Source organism: Myotis yumanensis, unplaced genomic scaffold (genome assembly GCF_028538775.1).
Source record: "Myotis yumanensis isolate MYYU_CA2020_CCGP unplaced genomic scaffold, mMyoYum1.0.hap1 SCAF_6, whole genome shotgun sequence".
NCBI lineage: Eukaryota > Metazoa > Chordata > Mammalia > Chiroptera > Vespertilionidae > Myotis > Myotis yumanensis.
The window spans coordinates 11171194-11192414 of NW_027223757.1; the positions used below are offsets into that span (position 1 = coordinate 11171194).

The 21221-nt window shown below is 38.2% G+C and overlaps 1 protein-coding gene across 1 annotated transcript in view; it reads left to right on the top strand.

Moving 5' to 3' along the window:
* Positions 1–1390: 1390 nt before the first annotated feature.
* Positions 1391–21221, top strand: part of KPNA5 (karyopherin subunit alpha 5) — a 42153-nt gene continuing 22322 nt past the window's right edge. The window contains exons 1-7 of the mRNA XM_070417537.1: positions 1391–1498; positions 5440–5573; positions 9932–10033; positions 10142–10241; positions 15680–15774; positions 16686–16817; positions 18956–19044. Of these exons, the coding sequence (XP_070273638.1) occupies positions 5445–5573; positions 9932–10033; positions 10142–10241; positions 15680–15774; positions 16686–16817; positions 18956–19044 (647 nt within the window). The 5' untranslated portion in view covers positions 1391–1498; positions 5440–5444. The remainder of the gene's footprint in view (positions 1499–5439; positions 5574–9931; positions 10034–10141; positions 10242–15679; positions 15775–16685; positions 16818–18955; positions 19045–21221) is intronic.

Here is a 21221-nt window from a genome sequence, read left to right on the forward strand (position 1 = left end):
AGAGAGGCTATGAAGTTAAAAGGACGAGGGTCAAGGTATTGAACTGAAAATGGGAAATAATGAAAGCTAAATACTGAATTATGAGGCCCCTCGCCATTTCCTCCCCTCACATTCTGATGTCTGATTTGTGGCTCCAAGTCAGGAGATTGGAACATTATTCTCCAGGAAAACCATTGGTCCAAGACAAAAGACTTACAGATAATGGCTTTTAGAAAATCCTCCGAAGAAATACTGAGATCTCATTTAATCTCTCTGTAGGGAAGCCAACAATCAGGGAGTCAACAGGCCCCACTGATACACAGGCTTCCAATGAGTTTCTTTAATGTCTCACTCTTAAATATGGATACTCAACAATCACCAGGCATTGGAGTACAGCCTGTGGCAGGAAAGATGAGAATCAAAATGACCAAAAAGGAAAAAAATAACTCTGAAGAAACAGAGACAGTGAATAAGGGCGCAAAAAAAAAAAAAAAAAAAAAAAATAGTTCAAGGATGCTATAATATCTTCAGAGACAAGAAAAGACATATAATCCCTGAATCAAAAATAGGAAATAGCTTTTGGGATTAAGAAAAAAAAAATACAATAGCAGGAATAGAGAGCTGTCGGATAACCTGGAAAACAAGAGCTTCTTAGGGGTAGGAATTGTGTATGTGGGTGTTTAAATCTTGTATATTCTGTGCCTGGTATTGGGTCTGGAAAAGTCTGTTTTCAGTACTGTTTGTTGAACGTCAGGATGGTTTACCAGGCTATCCAAAATGTGTCATATTAATTTAGAGTACTTTATCTGGAGTTATTTCACATAACAGTGACTACTGAGTGTGAGTGTGTGTGTGTGTGAAATCCACAGACGTTATAGAATCCAAAAATTTAAATGGCAAGTCGAAAAGCTGTAAACAAAGGGGAGCGTATAGGAACAAGGTAATGCAGCTGGAGATGGAAAGAGCCTCTGTGAAGCTCCATGAGGTTAGCATTTCTATCCGCTGTGAATACTGTTGCAGCTCCAATATCTAAAACAATGCCAGGCGCCGATTAGCCTCCATGAATACTGCGCTGGGGGATGGATGGGGGGGATGGAGGCGGGTAGGGATGGAGGGAGGGGTGGGAGGAGGGATGGGTGGATGGATCGGGGGACGGACAGACGAACGCGTGAGTGAATGATCGACTGAGAGCGCGCACGGAGGACCTGGGCAGTCGGACGCGCTCCTGCCACGGGGCCCTCTCGGGTTTAAAACCCCGAGGTCCGAGCAAACGCCGGCTGGTCCTTCGGAGGGCGCGCTCCTCTCCGCCCCGCGGCGGGTCCCCGCGGCCGCCGCGTGCAAGGGCTTCTGGGAGCCGGGGCCCGGGGTCCCGGGGAGGGGGCGCAGGTGGCCGCCATCTTGAGCTGCGAACCGGGTCGCCCCGTTCGACGCTAGGGGCGGAGTGGCGACCCCGCTGTCACCCGCAGCCGACGCGCAGCCGGAGCCGGGCCGTGCGGGCGCGGGTGGAGCCCGTGAACGGGTAAGTGGCGCGGCCCCGCCGGTTCCTGAGCCCTGGGGCTGGTCCCTTGGGAGCCACGAGTTCCCGGCGCCGCCGTCTTCATTGACCTTTTCCCGGCGAAGGTTCAGAACCGGCCCCGCCGGGGTTCCCGCAGGTTCCCAGGGGGTCGGCGGCGGGGGCGTGGCGGCCGGACCTGGCCCCGCGGCGCCGATCCTCCCAGGCGGCCGGCGGGTCCCGGGAGGGAGCGCCCGGCGGCCCGTGGCACCCTCCGCCGCTCTGCCCGCCTCTCGGTTCCTTCCTCGGCGGCACGGGGTCTGGCCAAGGTGGCCGTCCCTCCTGGGCTCGGCGTCTGCCCGTGTCCGGCGGCTGATGACAAGCACCGGGGCCGGGACGGAGGACGGCGGCTGCGTCCTGGGCCCCGCGCGTCGCCCCCTCTCGCTCCGCCGCTGGGGCGCAGGTGCCGGGGAGGAAGGGCTCGTCCGGCTCCGCTGGCGGCGTGGATGCTCCGCTGGCAACTCCGACCACGAACATCCAATGGTGTCCTCCATCTGCCCGAGAGGGGAAGGGGTCCGAGAGCTGGAAACGGGGCGGTGACGCCTCGAAAGGAATGACATTGGCATTTACTCTTGAACTTCTTGAACACGTTACACACACACACACACACACACACACACACACACACACGAAAGAGCGCTTCTGGCTTGATGTCTCCGTTACAACACTGCACGATTCTCATGCTGCAGGAAAGTCACTTACTTCTGGGTAAAAGGAGACGGTTCTGTCCTTTTGATTTCAGTGCGGGTGTAGGGGCTGTAGCCGCCCGCTGCCCGCCTTGTGCCCATCCTGTCATCTTACAGGCGCCCAAGCCCATGGAGAGGGAGGCTGGCGGGTACAAGACATTCCGTTTAACAGATGTTAGAAAAATGTTAGGTACCAGTGATGTGCCCAACCTCAACACAGGTTTTCACAGAGCTGGGCCAAAAAGAAGCTTATGACGGAAGAAATTCCTCTGTTTTGCAACGTCAGAGTGCCTGAATAGCGTTTCTTACATTTGAAATAACTTGCAGGAGACCGCAGCCTTTAAAGCATAGGATTCAAAGTTATTTTCCAGAGAATGAAACAGTCCTCTTAACTGGGGAACCTTGAGAGCTGATTTTCTTTAGGCTTTACGTCCTCTTTAAACTGCTGTGAAGACGCAGGCAAGAAGTTAGTACCGTAGAAGAAAAGGGAATCGATGATATATCAGTGCTGGAGCTAGACTTTAACTTGGTTAACATATTTATGTAAAGCAGTTTTAATGTGGTTACCTAGATTACTGGTCTGTTGTATGTGTTGAGGAGGCACAAGTGATTCAGTTAGATGTGGAGAGAAAATATTAGAACTTCCATTAGATTACCTTTTAAAACTATTACTTTAAAATTGTTTTCTACTTGTGGATTTTGTAATGGGATAGTGTATTAGGCTAACACTACATGTATATAAATAAACATACTGAGGATGAATGTACAAATGGGGAAGATGACAAAGTAGGTTAATAGTTGCTTCTATGGAAAATAATATAATCCTATATAATAAAAGCATAGTATGCGAATTGTCTCCTCAACTGGGAGTTGTCCGAGAGTTTGACCAGGGTCGGGGCTGGCCAGGGGAAGGGGGGAGGCCCTGGCTGTGGCAGGCGGCTGACAGCTGCTAGGAACCCTACCAGTGCATGAATTTCGTGCACTGGGCCTCTAGTAATTAATAATAAAGACAAGAATAAACTGTTTTTTGTACTCACAACTGTAAACCTACTTTTGCGCAACCCTGTATTTTTTGTATACAGACCTACAAGTGATCAAAACAGTTTACAGGTCAAGGGCCTACCCAGATAACGCCTTTTGTATAGGAGATAAATATTTTTAATAGTATTATTGCTGTGAACATTTCACTTTGCTGAAATATTTTCTACTTTTTCAGCATACAGGGGGGGGGGAAGTAGTTTTACAATTGTGAGTATTTGAAACACGAGTTTATTCTTATATTATTATTTATTAATTATTGTGTTATTTTCCATATGAACAACTGTAAACCCACTTTTGTCCCACCCTGTATAAGAGTCTACAATAAGCTAAGTGCCATCCGAGACATCAGACTCGATAATTAGGTCACTGGTAAATAGTGGTGGAGCCTTTTAAAGGTAGAACAGAATGGGCTGAGGACTTTGGAATGATTTAAAAGGTACTTTGTGTATTTGAATTTAACACGTATTATAGCAATTAAGGTATATTTATAATCCACCCAAATCCCTATTTATATATTTAATGAATTGATTTCAGAAATAGTGTGTGCACCAACACATATTTGTCATTAGAAGCAACTCGTTCAAGCTTTATTAATAACAATGTTTAGCATTGTTCTTTATTTCATATATAAAAATTCTGTGTCATTAATAAGAACATAGTCCCTTGAGGGAAAAAATGGAGATCAGAGATCATTACTGATCTTCAACTGAGCTTCAACATGAGTTATTGAATTAAGTATTCTTTATGTTCACTAGCCTCTAATTATTGAATCCATTTCCAGATCACAGGAGCCATACGTGTTCTTACCTACCTTTCTAGCTTTATCTCCTGCTACTGCTTCCATATGTTCTCTTATTCAGGCACACTCAGTTTTTTACCATTTTGTGTTTATGTCAGGCTTCTTCAAGAACTGTCTTTACAGATATTCCCTCTGCTTGAAATGCTTGTTCCTTCCCTTTTCTCTTTTCATCTCCTTCCCTGGGAAATTCTTGTTCATCCTTTAAGAGAGGATAACTGTGAGTACTTTCAGAGCCCCCCAGGCACAGTTTGTTGCTGTGTCTTCTATGTTCTCACAGGGTTTAATGCAGATGTTTTAGTGTACTTTACCTCTTACAGTATAATTTGCCAGTTGAATAGTCTATTTCTTCTACATCAGGGATGGCCGTTAATGTCAACTTTTTCTTCTCTGTGTTTACTTCATAAGTGCTAATTGATCACAACATTCTCTCTGGTTGAGAGAATGGGTATATTATCAAAATTTATCAGACTAATGTTAGAAACAGACATTAATTATCTCATGTTAAATTCAAGTTGAAACCCTGTATTAGACTCATATTTTAATGTGTAAATCCAGGATAGGTTATAATATCAGTAACTTAGTATTCATTTCAGATATCAAAATATCAATGTAATACTATTATTAAAAAGTATTTATAATTATTTTCCTAAAAGTAAAACTATTACATGTATTGCAAATATAAAATTTCGTATTTATATAAAATAAACATTTTAAATATGCTTATAAAATGCTAATGTTTTAAAATGCATTTGTAATAAGATTAACTTCCAAATAAAATATACAAGCATTTCAGTATTTAAAAAGAACGAATTATACTGTAGCAATGAAATCTGGTATTGCAGTCATGACTCAAGTCATGCCTGTGTGGCCTTAGTTCTTAAGCAGAGGCTAAAGTGAGTGAGAGAAGCCAGCCTGCAGTAAATATTTGAGGTGAGCTTATTGAAGCCCAATGCCATAGTCCTTTGGAAATAAGACACTTCCCTGCTGGCTATTTCTTGATCTTGCCAGAAGCTGTAATTTAGAAGTTTTTTACCCAACTATTTCATGATTTTTTCCTGGCTGACAGTGGTTTTAAAATGCATCCCACATCAGAAAGGTTGAAATACCAGGGATGGGGCATGCACCTTAGAATCAGTGAACTTAGGGTAATGACTTTGTGTTTAGACCGGAATCTGTTATTTGTTTGATAGTTTAGTGCTAAAATATTAGGTCATTTTGCTCAAATTTGATATGGAAGTGCGGGAATGTGTTCTTTGTACATAATTTTCAGAATGGGTTTTATTGGACTATTTAATCTGTGAACCTGAATTTAGATGCCGTAGGGTAAACATCTCATGTTTGAGAATTATCAGTATCCATTTTTTTTCTCTCCCAACCTTAAGATGCCATGGCTTATTCAGGGAAAGATAACTATAGAATGAAAAGTTATAAGAATAAAGCCCTAAATCCCCAAGAGATGCGTAGACGAAGAGAAGAAGAAGGAATACAGCTTCGAAAACAAAAAAGGGAAGAACAGGTAGGTGTTTTAAAATAATTATGCTTAACACAAAAACATTATATGCAGATTTTAGAAGTTGTATTATGTTGCTAATTTTTAGAGAATTTTAAATGAAAAGTGTTTTAGGAAATTGAATATAGATAAATCTATTCTTTAATTTACTGGACTTTAGAAATAATATTAGCAAATTCATGTGTCAGAATCCTGTGCTATTTTTAATCACTGATAGGCATAGCTTTTCTGTTTTATTGATAAATATATTATGTTAATTCTATTTCTATACTAATGCTAAAGAAATTTTTTACTTTTGAGTCTATTTAGATCACTTCCATTTGTTATTGTAAAATTTGCCTCCTAAAATAACATTAATTATATTAATTTGTTGCTTTTGTGGTTTTCATAGCTTTTGCCCCTAAGTTAAGTATAGTCTTTTTTCTAAGCTAATCATACTGTTCCTCCTGTAGTTTCATTATCCAAATCTCTTAGCCTTCTCTGTTTGAACTTTGTCTGTATGACATAAGTAATTTGAAAATCTTTTAAAAGAGTACATCTCAACATTTTTCATTCTAAGATATACTTAAATTTAGAAGTATCTATAATAATAAAAGCCTCATATGCTAATTAGACCGGATGTCCTTCCAGACGACCTTCCAGGTGAAGCTGCGGTGGGCAGGAGCCGAGGCAGAGGCAGCCGCTGCGGTGGCATGGGCCAAGGCAGAGGAAGCTGAGGCAGAGGCAGCTGTGGCGGTGGCACGAATTTCGTGCATCGGGCCTCTAGTTTATAAATAATAAGGAGGATGTGGGTTTCACGTACATGAATTAAAATGAATGTGTCAAGCCCTAGCCTGTTTGGCTCAGTGGATATAGCATTGACCTGCAGACTGAAGGGTCTAGGGTTCAGTTCCCCATCAAGAGCATGTACCTTGGTTGCAGGCTTGATTTCTGGCCCCAGTAGGGACATGTGTGGGAGGCAGCCAATCCAGGTGTGTCTCTCACATCCATGTTTCTCTCTGTTTCTCCCCCTCCCTTTCACTCTCTCTAAAAATCAATGGGAAAATATCCTCAGGTGAGGATTAACAAAACAAACAAACACTTGAAAAGGACTGACAATGAAGAAAGTAGAGAAAAAGGCCTGTTTTAGAAATATGATTATGATTTGTCATCTCCCTATATATAGTATCTAGCACAGTCCCTTCTGTATTATAGGTATTAAAAAAAGAGAACTCTTGAATTAATTATTTGAAAGAGAACTGTGTACCGATTGAAGAAGACCAGTGTTTATTTAGCTATAAAAAATAACAACTTTTTTACCCTCAATTTTGACTTAGGAAATGTACCTTTATTTATTTTTTTAAATTTTTACAAGTCATTTGGTATCTTAAATGACAGTTAATGAACCAGGATGAAAATAGTAAAGGGACATTATTATGGCAATTTATATCAGTCATTCTTTAAATACCAAAAAAATGTGTTATTTTATAATCTATACCAGTGATGGCAAACCTATGACACACGTGTCAGAGGTGACACGCAAACTCATTTTTTTGGTTGATTTTTCTTTGTTAAATGGCATTTAAATATATAAAATGAATATCAAAAATATAAGTCTTTGCTTTACTATGGTTGCAAATATCAAAACATTTCTATATGTGACATGGCACCAGAGTTAGTTAGGGTTTTTCAAAATGCTGACACGCCGAGCTCAAAAGGTTCGCCATCACTGATCTATACTAATAATAGAGGAATATGCAAATTGGTCAGGACACCCTCACGCAAAGACCAAACAACAGGCTGCGTGGGGCTACCAGGCTGGCGGGGGGGGGGGGGGGTGCAGTTGGGGGCGACCAGGCTGTCAGGGGGAGCAGTGAGGGGTGACCAAATGACCAAACAGCAGGCTGTGTGGGGCGACTGGGCCAGCAGTGGGGGCAGTTATGGGCGATCAGGCCGGCAGGGGAAGGCAGTTACAGGCGATCAGGCCGGCAGGCAGAGGCAGTTAGGGGTGATCAGGCAGACAGATGAGCGGTTAGGAGCCAGTGGTCCTGGATTGTGAGAGAGTGCAGGCTGGGCTGAGGGCCGCCCCCCCCCCCCCCTCCCCACATACACACACAGGAATTTCGTACACTGGGCCTCTAGTGTTACTATAAAAGTCAATGCAAGATAAACTAGAAAGTGAATTCCATCTACCTAAGTGTTCTGCCACATTTCCTTCAGCATTTTAGGGCTTTCAAACAGACTATTCCTACAGTATCATAAAATCATAGGCTTTTATCCTAGTTCAGTCTCTTCACTTGCAAATGAGAAAACTGCAGAGAAATCAAGTGTTGTATTTACCTCCAAGGTCACAAAGTACTACTAAAGGCAGGTCTTAGAACCAGAATCTAGAATTGTCCTGTCCCCAGATCCAGTGGTTTTAATGTTCAAAAGGCTCCCAAGGACCTTTATCTTTTATGGCTTTGCATTGGTCTTTGGGGACCAGATGCACACGTGAGTTGCAAATTCCAAAAGGGACAATTCTAGAGCTCTGGAGAGTTGGGGACTAAATGTTCAGTATGTTATTCAAGTGATTGCATGCTCCAGTTATTTCCCAAAATAGTTTCAAATAGAAATCTTAAATGCTTTATTTTAAAGAAGCATTAACAAAATAAGGAAATGGAAAGTTCATTATTTCATGTTTAGAAAGAAGAATGGAAATACTGTATTTAGGATGACTTTTCTGTCCAATCTTCCACTTCCTAGCTATTCTTCCAACACTGTAATTGCAGAGCACCATCAACAAAGTCATTCCTGTGTCATCTGTGTCACATATGTGTACATATAATTTTTGTTACGCTTCATACACAGATGTTCCTAGTTGGTCTTGTTTTGCTCTGACCCTCCCAGAAATGGGCAGGAGCAGACAGAAACAACATTGGAACTTTTTGCAAGAGCTGTCAGTTTACAAAAACCCGTATTACTTCTCTCTAACTCTTTTCCCATGGAAGGTGTTTCTTGCTGCCTTGGCTGCTAGCACTCTGCCCCTCACAGACTCAACTATTAGGACTAAGGGAGATCAACTGCTCAGTGGAAGAACCAGAAATGACTGAAGTTCCATTGCAACCCAGATATTCTGCATTTCCTGGTTTATAATTTATAAATACAATCCTTCCGATATGCTTCTGTGAAATTGATAGTCCTGCTGATTCACACCACTAAAGCAGGGACAGTTTGATCAAAGAGATCTTCCCTCAGCTAGCTCACATCAGTCTGGTTTTGACTTTCAAACAGAATATAAAAGAGGGCAGGAGAGGGAAGAGGAGAAATGAAAGAGAAACGAAGCCAAAGAGTGAGAAATGGAGAATGGAATGAGGAAGAAGGAGAAGGAGCAGGAGGAGGAGGAAGAGGAACAGGAGAAGGAGGAGGAAGAGGAAGAAAAGTGTTAAAGAAAAAGAGAGAGTAGAAGAAAAGGAGAGGGATGGCATAGCATGAAGTTGATGTGTTGGAATAAAAAGAACAAAGATTTTGGAGCCTGAATAAATGGGTTTTATGTTCAGCTTGGCCTTTATTCGATGTTGAACAAACTATAATGTTGAACAAGATAGAGAAATCTGTTGTCTCTCAACTTCTCCATCTGACAGAGAAGGATAAAACACTGCCTATGTTATTTCATGGGGTTCTTACATGATGAGGTGACCTATGAAATGTACCTTTAAATTTTCCTTAGTGACCTCATCATGTTTCATTCCTTCTCTCTCTTGTTTTTTTTTTTCTTAATTTTTATCCTGAGTTAATAGGCATTGGGCCATCTTTTGTTAGAGGAGTTCTCTATTCCTTGTTAATCTGATACACTAACTGTTAATATACCACATTATCTCACCCATGTAATATTTACTTTTTAGTTAAGATTTTCTTGGAAAAGTTCTTAGGCATCTCATAATCCAGTGTGGTCATAATGTGCTTTCACAAATGCTATAAATTATAAATGTGTATTCTACTCATGAGACTAGCCATTTTTTATTTGACATAAAAACCAATTTTATTTTATTTTTTCTTTCTTTCTTTTATTTTTTTAATTGTCTAAAGTTTTACATTTGTCTTCTTTTTCCCCAATTGATGCCCCTCCTCCCCTGCCCCAGCCAAGACTAGCCTTTGATAAGACCTGAGATTGACCCAACACAGTCTACAGGACAAGAGCTAACCTAGTCCAGAAAGTATTTAACTTCTCATAAGACAATTTAGGTCTTCATGATATAATGATTTGGAAATATTAAAATATTCAGAATTTTTAATAATTTTAAAAATTATTAGCGTGTTTGTTCACTTACACAAAAAATATAATTCCGTGGGAATTCACTGTTCTATGGAAAACTCAATGTTAGAGTGATTTCTCTTTATTACAGCTATTTAAACGCAGAAATGTCTCTTTGCCCAGAAGTGATGAATCTATGCCAGAAAGTCCTATCCAGGATCCAGATATCAGTTCCACTGTACCCATTCCAGAGGTAGATATTATAAAAATTTATTTCAAATTATACTTCAACAATATTTCGGATGTTATCCATGTAAAGTATTTAAATGAAATTAATTATATTTTCTTTTCTGTGTTTTAGGATGATGTTATTACCACAGATATGGTTCAGATGATTTTTTCTAATAATGCTGATCAACAACTAACAGCGACACAGAAATTTAGAAAGCTGCTTTCTAAAGGCAAGAATTGTTTTCAATATGCTTATTTGATATTACAATATTCTGTAGTACTGTTTTTATTTATGAGGTATTTTTTGAAGTACTTTTCTTTGCTAGAAGGGTCTTGTTCTTTAAAATATATTTTTAAATAAAGTCAATTTTTAAAACATATTATCAAAGTAACACATGTTGATTATAGAATATTTGCAAATATAAACAGAAAAATTACAGAAGCAGATATAGAAATCATTATTCCCACTGCCAAGAAACAGTTATAGAAACATTTTTGTTCAGACATTTTTTAAATGGCAGCATAACATCAGAATATGAATATAAAATAACTCACTAAATCAGACATTTAATTTTTTTTTACATTTTGATTATCTTAAACAAAGCTACATAAATCCTTGTACAACCTAACACTTCCATCATATAAATTCATAAAGTGAAATTGTGAATTAAAGGGAATAACCAGTGTATTAATTTACACTCCCATTTTTAGTTTGTACAAGTATTCATTTCACTATATTCTTAACAGCATGATTGTAAAAAAGAAAAAAATACTCATGTAATAGTAGCTCATTATGTAGCATTTTTTGAGTACTTAAATTGAATATTTTTCTTTAATTTTTGACCTTTGTAATTTGCCTCTGTTATTTGTCTAATTTTATATTGAGTTTATAAAAATTTATTATTAAATAAAAATTTAACCCTTGTGTTTTAATTATGTAATTTATAGAATTAGTAATTCCAATTATACTGAGTTGTATATATGAATTGATAAAAATTTTGAAAATGCTCTTGGCTAGCTGCCTTATCTTCCTAAGAGAGACAGAATTTAGTTCTGCATGAGGAGTAAAAGAAATTTTATTTTCAGGTCAGCATAAATTACAAGACGTTTGCCTTTGCTTTCTTACTGTAGTTCTTGTTTACAGATACATTTAACTTTTGTTTTCCATTTCTGCAAAGCTAATATGGTTTAGAAATGTTAGGAAATCCTTATATAATCAAGAACGGCTTCCTCTTCCTCAACATACTCCACAATTTTTGTTTTTGAAATTGGGATTATTTTTTGAATCAGGATAATATTTAAAAGTACTTTACATTATCATATTCTCTTTCAAGATTTCTTTTTCATATAGCATTATATTAAAACGAATTAACAGGATTCATTTAGATTTAATTCTGTTTAAGAATGTTAGAATATGCCTACAGTGTTTTTATACCACAACTTCCCCATTGAATTCTTTAGTTTTAATATTTTATCCTCATTTGCCCTATTCCTCATGGTATTCTGTTTCTTTTAAACTGTATTATCTTTTTCATAGAGCCAGTGATTTTTTTCTGTTTCTTTATAGTGGGATTATGCTTGCCCAAGTTGGCACATAGCAGGAATTACAGGTGCTTTCTTTTACTGCTTGTTGTGAGTTCCTGCCAAATCTTTTAGGCCTAGAAAAATGTTAGGTTTACTGTCATTTTATTTGGTCCCTTACTGTAGGAAATATGGGAAAGGAGCTAGAACTAGAACTCTGATTTAAGCTATAATAGTGACATTTTGCTAGAATATCCTCTTTACTTCCCTATCATGGCCACTTTTGTAGATGTAAAATCACAAGTTGTTCTTTCTTAAATCCTAGTTTTGTAGAAATTTCTCCAAAGCTTTTTGGTAGTGGAGGACTCTTAGTTTTAAATGCTGAAGCAGATACCTGCTATTGTACTTATGTTTATACTAGAGGCCAGGTCCCTTGGCCTGGCTGGTGATCGGGGCCAGCCGGGAGGAGGTGTCATAGGAGGTTGGCTGTGGGAGCACATTGACCAGCAGGGGGCAGCTCCTGCATTGAGCGTCTGCCCCCTGGTGGTCAGTGCGCATCATAGCGACCACCTGACCAGTTGTTCAGTCATTCGGTTGTTCAGTCACTTAGGCTTATATATATATCCTCCTCCTACATAATAAAAGCCTAATATGCTAAGTATCCAGTCGACCAGTCGGCCGTTCAACCAATCAAAGTGTAATATGCTAATGATATGTTAAGGCTGCTTAACTGCTCACTATGACGTGCACTGACCATCAGGGGGCAGACAGTCGACTGGTTGACCAGTTGCTATGACGTGCACTGACCACCAGGGGGCAGATGCTCAATGCAGGAGCTTCCCCCTGGTGGTCAGTGTGCTCCCACAGAGGGAGCGCTGGTCAGCCAGAAGCCAAGCTCATGGCTGGCAAATGCATCAGTGATGGCGGGAGCCTCTCCCGCCTCCACAGCAGCTCTAAGAATGTCCAAATGATGGCTTAGGCCCGTTCCCCAAGGAACGGGCCTAAGCCGTCAGCTGGACATCCCCTGAGGGCTCTTGGACTGTGAGAGAGCGCAGGCCAGGCTGAGGGACCCCTCGCCCCATGGAGTGCATGAATTTTGTGCACCAGGCCTCTTGTCTGTCTATCTATCTAGATCAGCTGTGGGCAAACTACGGCCCGTGGGCCGGATCCGGCCCGTTTGAAGTGAATAAAACTAAAAAAAAAAAGACCGTACCCTTTTATGTAATGATGTTTACTTTGAATTTATATTAGTTCACACAAACACTCCATCCATGCTTTTGTTCCGGCCCTCCGGTCCAGTTTAAGAATCCATTGTGGCCCTCGAGTCAAAAAGTTTGCCCAACCCTGATCTAGATAGATAGATAGATAGACAGACAGACAGACAGACAGAGAGGAGGCCCGGTACATGGGATTCGTGCACTGGTGGGGGTTGTGACCTGTGGGGATCGGCCCGCTGAGGGAGCAGCCACTCATCCCAGTCAGCCGAGTGGCTGTGGACCCACCTTCTGAGTGGCTGCTCCCGCTGTGGGAACGCTGCTCATCCTGGTCAGCTGAGCAGCACTCCCACTGTGGGAGCTCACTGACCACCAGGAGGCAGCTCTTGGGTTGAGCATCTGCCCACTGGTGGTCAGTGCGCATCATAGCAACTGGTCCACTGGTCGTTCTGGTCGTTCTGCTGTTCGGTCGCTGGGCTTTTATTATATAGGATAGGATTGCCATATTGACTAAAGTCGTCTCTATAATAGTTGATCACCTTTGTAAGATAATATAGGCTATTATTCTGTCAATTAATATAACACCAATGTAAGAGTTAATAGTAGTTCATGATACCTGTTAGAGATTAGCTGATGACCCAACTGCACTTTAATTGCTTTCATTTAAATGAAAGTAATGATAAAGTTATTTTCCAGGAAGAGACCATATTTATGTTCTTAAATCTATATTTATATTATATCTATTATGTCTATTTATCTATGTATTTCTCTATATATTTAGCTATAACCGACAGTCTCAATACCCACATTTCTCACCCTATAACCAGAAAACCCTATGGGTTCTTCCTTCTGTCAACTTCTCCTTTCTCTCCCCTCAAATAAAAAGAGCAAGATAAAATTTTTGTCCCTTTAAAAAAAATGGGAGAGTAAATTTAGAATGTTTTTTTTTAATAAGAGAAAAAACTAGTGAGGTGAAGGTGGTAACTACCACCATGTAATTTTGTTTTAGTTTTTTAAAGATGAGGGTAAAGACATTAATAATATGTATTGTTTTATCCTGTTGATGTTTTATAGCTATAATTATAGTTTAAGCTAGGGTCTAGAATTAACATTTTGAAGATTTCAGACTTTTCATTTAGAACACCCAAATAAAACTTTATGTTTATGGCTTTACTAACTTGGCAGAAATAAACTAGTTTTTGAACAAATGAAAAGGACAGAAAATTTGTAGAAAAAAGAAGAGAAGAGAGAAAGAAATCCATTCCTAAATAAACCTTTCTTAACAATTGAGAACATGATTTCTAAGATTTACACTGATTTAAAATGTAATAGAGGTTTTTTTCTATATTATGACAGGATTTATACTGCTCTTTTATGGCTACACTTTATTTATTACTGATTAAATACAATATTTTAACATGTGTATATGAGTTATTTATGATTGGAAATGCAGCCAAACACCAGAATTTAGAAGAAAAAGAAGAGTCAAAAGTAGAAATGAGATTTTTTATTCTGTGAATAATAGATGGACAGATTACTAAGTAATAGACAAATTTGGGTAGTGGGTACAGGGCAAGGAGAAGGTATAAGCAGTGATATTATGAGTTTGGTTTTGGTTATGCTACATTTTAAAGAAGTTGGGAATAAGAAATGGGGCAAAAGACACTTAAGATGTGGTCTAGCCCTAGCCGGTTTGGCTTAGTGGATAGAGCGTCGGCCTGAGGACTGAGGGGTCCCGGGTTCGATTCCGGTCAAGGGCATGTACCTTGGTTGCGCGCACATCCCCAGTCGGGGGCGTGCAGGAGGCAGCTGAATCGATGTTCCTCTCTCATCGATGTTTCTAACTCTCTATCCCTCTCCCTTCCTCTCTGTAAAAAAATCAATAAAATATATTTTTAAAAAAGTAAAAAGAAAAAAAAGAGATGTGGTCTAGAATCTAAGAGGTAAGGATTCAGTTATGGGGGTTAGATTTGTGGATGATCACAAATGATAATCACAAGGGACAGGTGAATTAACAGGTAAATTTTCTAGAAAGAAAGTAGATAACAGGGAGAAAACCAACCTGAAGGAGCATCAACAGAGAAGTTCTTGGAGAAGCCTAGGGTCTACTTTTTGCTGAAGTAAGGGAAAAGAAAGAGTTCTTGGTACTTAGATTGGAGTAACTGAGATATGTTTAATTTTGAATGTTTTTGTTTTAAAATTTCTTAAAGATTTTATGATTCTCAAAAGCCCTCTGCATTTCATGAAAATTTATCAAGAATTCTAGATAGTCCAATAGCATTTATGTAAATAATAAATAGTACCCTGAGAAAATGAGACATTAGGCAATTCATGGCTAATATGGAGACATCCCTGGAAATTTGGGTATGGTTATAAAGAATTAGTGGGAACATTATTTCTCAGTTGGTATTTTGAGTATTGGATTGAAGTAGCTCCCGTGTTGTAAAGGTGAACTCCTTAATAGCCTTCAACTTATGAAATTTAAATACTTGTACACATAAATTTATTTATTCATTTATTTATTTTTCATCTTTTTAAAACTGAATTTATTGGGGGGACATTGGTTCACAAAACCATACAAGTTTCAGGTGTACAACTCAATAAAACATCATCAGCACACTGCGTCGTGCACCCATTGCCCTAAGCATGGTCTCTTTCTGTCCCTATTTCTCCCCCCTTTGCCCACTCCCACATACCCTCACCTCCCTTTTTCTAAATTTTCTTGTTATTATAGTTATTGAAAAAGAATTGGCTTTGCAGTAAATATTGCAATTATAAGAACATATGTTTTCTTCAATTATATCCAGCTAGAATTTTAAACTTGGTCAGTGAAACCTAAGAAAGAATTATTTTGTGTGCCTGTTAATTGACACAGACACCAGATCATTGTCTCTTTTTGTCTATGTAATAACTTAATTTTTTTTAATTTTTAGAACCTAATCCACCAATTGATCAAGTTATACAGAAACCAGGAGTTGTACAGAGATTTGTGAAATTTCTTGAAAGAAATGAAAATTGTACTTTACAAGTGAGTTCTATAGTTTTTGTTCTTAATTGCTTTCTAGAAATGACATGATTGAAGTTTCTAGTGAAAGCAGCTTCTGCAGTACTGAATATATTGTCAGCTTCCCTGAGTACTTGGCAACGAAAGGAAATGTGGTGTCACTTGTCTTGCCATGGTCATGGTTGTCTTCTAGGAACTGTTAGTAATTTTGGGAAAAGTTTAAAAAGTCATTCCTAATAACTTAATTGTTACTCCTTAGTTTGACTGTGGATTTGCAGGTCATTTAGTTTTTGAGACATGGATTGAATTTTCTCAGTTGCTTTTGTTATAAATCCATCACATATAAGTATATACAGATTCTAAGTGAATTGATTTAACTAACTTCTCAGAGGCTCTGCTGCTTAAAAGAATATCAGAGGTCCTACTTGTGGCCTTGTCAATAGTGAACTCTTTAACCTTGAACAAATCACCTAAATCTCTGGGCTTCTAATTTTCTTATTTCTTAAATGAGGAGGTTGGGGCTAGATGATCACTAGGGAAACAAAACTACCTTTTATATAGTTTTCATATATATATTTTCTATTAAGTAGTGTGTCATTAATTTTAACTGCTTGCTTTAGAACATCTGGCTCTCTAATAGACATTTAGAGTTTTGTGAATTATAAATTCAAATGTGTTCACTTATGGTTCATTAGTTGTAAATTTTTATTATATTCTTCTCAGTTCTTATTTTCCTAGATTGAAAGTTCTTTTTTTTTTAAATTAAGGTTTATTTTTTTCTGTGAAATCTGATTTCAAATTTAATCTTATTAAATATAAGGCTGTCCATATCTCAGACTTGTCCCAATAAGTCTTTACTTCCACTCTTCTTCCATTCTTTCTTTTTCTGACATTTCTTTGGTGCTTTCATTTATTCTACTTTTATTTTTCTTTAGTTTGAGGCTGCATGGGCATTAACTAATATAGCGTCTGGAACTTTTCTGCATACCAAGGTAGTGATTGAAACAGGGGCTGTTCCAATTTTTATCAAACTTCTAAATTCAGAGCATGAAGATGTTCAAGAACAGGTAAGTTTCTATTTGAACTGTTATATTTATTAGATTTTTAATTTTCTCATGAAAGTACCACTGGTGATTATGATTTGAATTTTATTTTTACTAAATTTCCTGTGTATTGCATTTGTTAAAAATACAGTGATTTTTATCATGTCAAATTGGAAAGAAAAATTAACTGTCTCAGGCATCATCCTGGTTATTTATGAATGTGATCTCAGTTACAAGGAACTACGATACCCATTTATAAAAGAGCATACTGAGACCCAGAAAGTTAGTAATTTACCCAAAGTCACAGTAATGGTTGAACCAAATTTTAAACCTGCGCTGTTCTGACTCCTTATTCTTTGCAAGAACATATATTATTTTGTTGTTTCTTTTTTTTTTAAAAAAAAAATATGTTTTTATTGATTTTTAGAGAGTAAGGGAGAGGGATCGGCTGCCTTCTGCACACCCCTTACTAGGGATTGAGCCTGCACCCTGACCAGGAACCGAATCCATGACCTCTTGGTTCCTGGGTTGATGCTCAATCACTGAGCCACACTGGTCAGGCTTGTTGTTTCTTTTTAAAAACATTACATGATTTAGAATAGAACCATTTAAAAATAAACTTTATGAATAAATTCTTATAGTTGTTGTACGAGAAAAATTTTAAACATAAAATTTGTGCCATCCAAACAAAATAAAATGTGTTGGTATTTTGTTTTAAATCCTTTTAATGCATATTGATCACATATATATTTATATTTTCCCACTTAACACTAATATTGGGAGCTTATTCTTATGGAATTAATTATATTCAAAGAAAATTTTACTGATTATTCATCCATTCAAGAAATTTATCTATTTCTCAATTATACATTGGAGTTATTTCTAGTTTATTAGTATTATTAATGTTGTGATAACATCATTATATAGTAGTTTTTATGTGCCTCATAATTATTTTATTAGGGAAAAATGACTTTACCCTGTCAATAGAAAACTTCTTAGAGTTTTTATTTCATAATTCAAAGTTGACCCCCCCCCCCAAAAGTTATACCAATTGATATCCTCACCAACAGAATATTAGACTTCACAGAGGGAAAATGTCATTATTTTAAGAGAGTTTTCTTAAAAACACATACACAAACTTAGGTCTAAAGTAGATGTTAAAGATATTAACTCATGCTTTTAAACCTTAACTATAAAATTTTCCCAATTGAAAAAGTAACTTATGTCTACTTTTGTGCTTATATGAAGAATTTGAAATGAGAATATAATAAAACTAGAGGCCCCCGTGTAGGACATTCCCGCCACCGTGGCTGCGCTCGCCAGCCGTAAGCCTGGCTTCTGGCTGAGCGGCGTTCCTATGTGGGAGCGTGAGAATATAATAAAATGATAATTCACATTTGCATAATTTCTCATCTAATTGAAATTTAACAAATGAAGAATTTGATCTCTTACTACCATTTATTTAAAAAATATAATGAACCTGGACTGATTCTACACTTTTTGTCAAGGATCAGTCCAAGCTATTTCTCTTATTAGCTTTACCTAACTTTTCTATGCTTTGACTTTCCCTTCTTTTACAAATCAGTTTCTTCCCAGTGAGTGGATTCCTTGTAATAGGAGCAAACTTCTAGTATATGTAATTGGAAAATTCACTAAATAGATATATTTTGTCTCTTCTTGAGGATTTGGTATTTCTTTATAGAATAGTATAAACATTTCAGTAGTACGTAAGAAAAAATTAAAAAATGTACTGTCCTTCAGTTTGATTAAATAACACTTAAAGGTTTTCTTTCTTACTGTCCTACTAGCATTTTTTAATTTTTTTGTTAATCCTCACCCGAGGATATTTTTCCATGGATTTTTTTAGAGAGAGTGCAAGGGAAGAGGAGAGACAGAGAGAGAAACATCAATGTGAGACACATTGATTGGTTGCCTCCTGCACGGGGGATGAAGCCTGCAACCCAGGTATGTGCCCTTGACCAGAATCGAACACCGGACCCTTCAGTCCGAGGGCTGATGCTCTATTCATTGAGCCAAACCAGCTAGGGCACTAGCATTTTTTTAACATCTGGAAAACTTTGTTCCTTCTGTACCAAAACCTCACGTTAAGAGGGAGCATTTTATTTACGATATTGTTATAACAATATTTTTCTTTTTCTGAGGCTGTTTGGGCACTTGGTAATATTGCTGGTGACAATGCAGAATGCAGAGATTTTGTTTTGAACTGTGAAATACTTCCACCTCTTTTAGAGTAAGTACTTTAAGTTAGTCACAATTGAAGTAATACTACTTTTGGAAAAGAAACTGTATTATAACTACATTTTTATGTACTTATAATTAAGTTTTTAAGTCATGTTTTTAAATTTGGCTATGTTTAGCCATGCCTGTAATCGCTTGAAAATATTAGAAAAAATATATGTCCTTTACTGGTATGTTTTCTTAATCCATACTTCACAGTGGTCATTGCTTATTTGATGCTTACTGTGTTAAATAATTACTCTACCAAAAAAGGGTATGTAGTAGTATTTTTATTTTATTTGTTTCTTTTTTTATTATTGTTTAAAGTATTACATATGTCTCCCTTTTCTCCTATTGACCCCTCGCCCCCCACCACTCCTGCCCCCCAGGACAAGCCCCACCGCCTCAGTGTCCGTGACCATTGGTTATGCTAATATGCATGCATCCAAGTCCTTTAGTGGATCTCTTACCCACCCCCACCCCCACCCCCCCAGCCTTTTCTTTGAGGTTAAATGGTCTGTTCAGTGTTTGTTTGTCTCTGGATCTATTTTTATTCATCAGTTTATGTTGTTCATTATATCCCAGAGGGAGAAACAGTATGAGAGAGCATGTGATATTTATCTTTCTCTGACTGTCTTATTTTGCTTAACATAATGCTCTCCAGGTCCATCCATGCTGTTGCAAATGGTAAAAGTTCCTTCTTTTTTATAGCAGCATAGTATTCCATTGTATAGATGTACCACAGTTTTTTAAAAATATATTTTTTTATTGATTTTAGAGACAGAGGGAGAGAGAGGGAAACATCAATGATGAGAGAGAATCATTGATCAGCTGCCTCCTGCATCCCTCCCACTGGGAATTGAGCCTGCAAGCTGGGCATGTGCCCTGACGGGAACCGAACTGTGACCTCCTGGTTCATAGGTCGATGCTCAGCCACTAAGCCACGCCGGCTGGGCATATCACCGTTTTTTAATCCACTCATCTGCTGATGGTCACTTAGGCTGTTTCCAAATCTTAGCTATTATAAATTGTGCTGCTATGAACATAGGGGTGCATATGTCCTTTCTGACTGGTGTTTCTGGTTTCTTGGGATATATTCCCAGAAGTGGGATTACTGGGTCGAATGGGAGTTCCATTTTAATTTTTTGAGGAATCTCCATACGGTTTTCCACATTGGCTGCACCAGTCTGCATTCCCACCAGCAGTGCACGAGGGTTCCTTTTTCTCCACATCCTCTCCAGCACTTGTCATTTGGTGATTTGTTGATGATAGCCATTCTGACAGGTGTGAGATGGTATCTCATTGTTGTTTTGATTTGCATCTTTCAGATGATTAGTGACTTTGAGCATGTTTTCATATGTCTCTCAGTCTCCTATATGTCCTCTTTCGAAAAGTGTCTACTTGGGTCCTTTGCCCATTTTTTGATTGGATTGTTTATCTTCTTTCTGTTAAGTTGTATGAGTTCCCTGTAAAATTTGGAGATTCAACCTTTATCTGAGATAGCATTGGCAAATATGTTCTCCCATGCAGTGGGCTTTCTTGTTGTTTTGATGATGGTTTCTTTTCCTGTGCAGAAGCTTTTTATTTTGATGTAGTCCCATTTGTTTATTTCTCCTTAGTTTCCATTGTCCTAGGAGCTGTATCAGTAAAGATATTGCTATGATATTTGTCTGATATTTTGGTGCCATTGGATTCTTCTAAGAATTTTATGGTTTCCTGTCTTACATTTAAATCCTTTAACCATTTTGAGTTTATTTTTGTGTATGGTGTTAAGTTCATGATCTAGTTTCATTTTTTTTTGCATGTATCTGTCCAATTTTCCCAGCACCATTTATTGAAGAGGGTGTCTTGACTCCATTGTATGCTCTTGCCTCCTTTGTCAAATATTAATTGAGCATATTGGCTTGGGTCAATTTCTGGGTTCTCTGTTCTGTTCCATTGGTCTGCCACTATATGTCTGTTCTTCTGCCGGTACCTGGCAGTTTTGAGAATGGTGGCTTTGTAATATAGCTTGATATCTTGTATTGTGATCCCTCCAACTTTGTTCTTCTTTCTCAGGATTGCTGTGGCTAGTTGGGGTCTTTTTTTATTCCAGATGAATTTTTGGAGAGTTTTTTCTAGGTTTGTGAAATATGCCATTGCTATTTTAATGGGGATTGCATTGAATCTATGAATTGCTTTGGGAAGTAC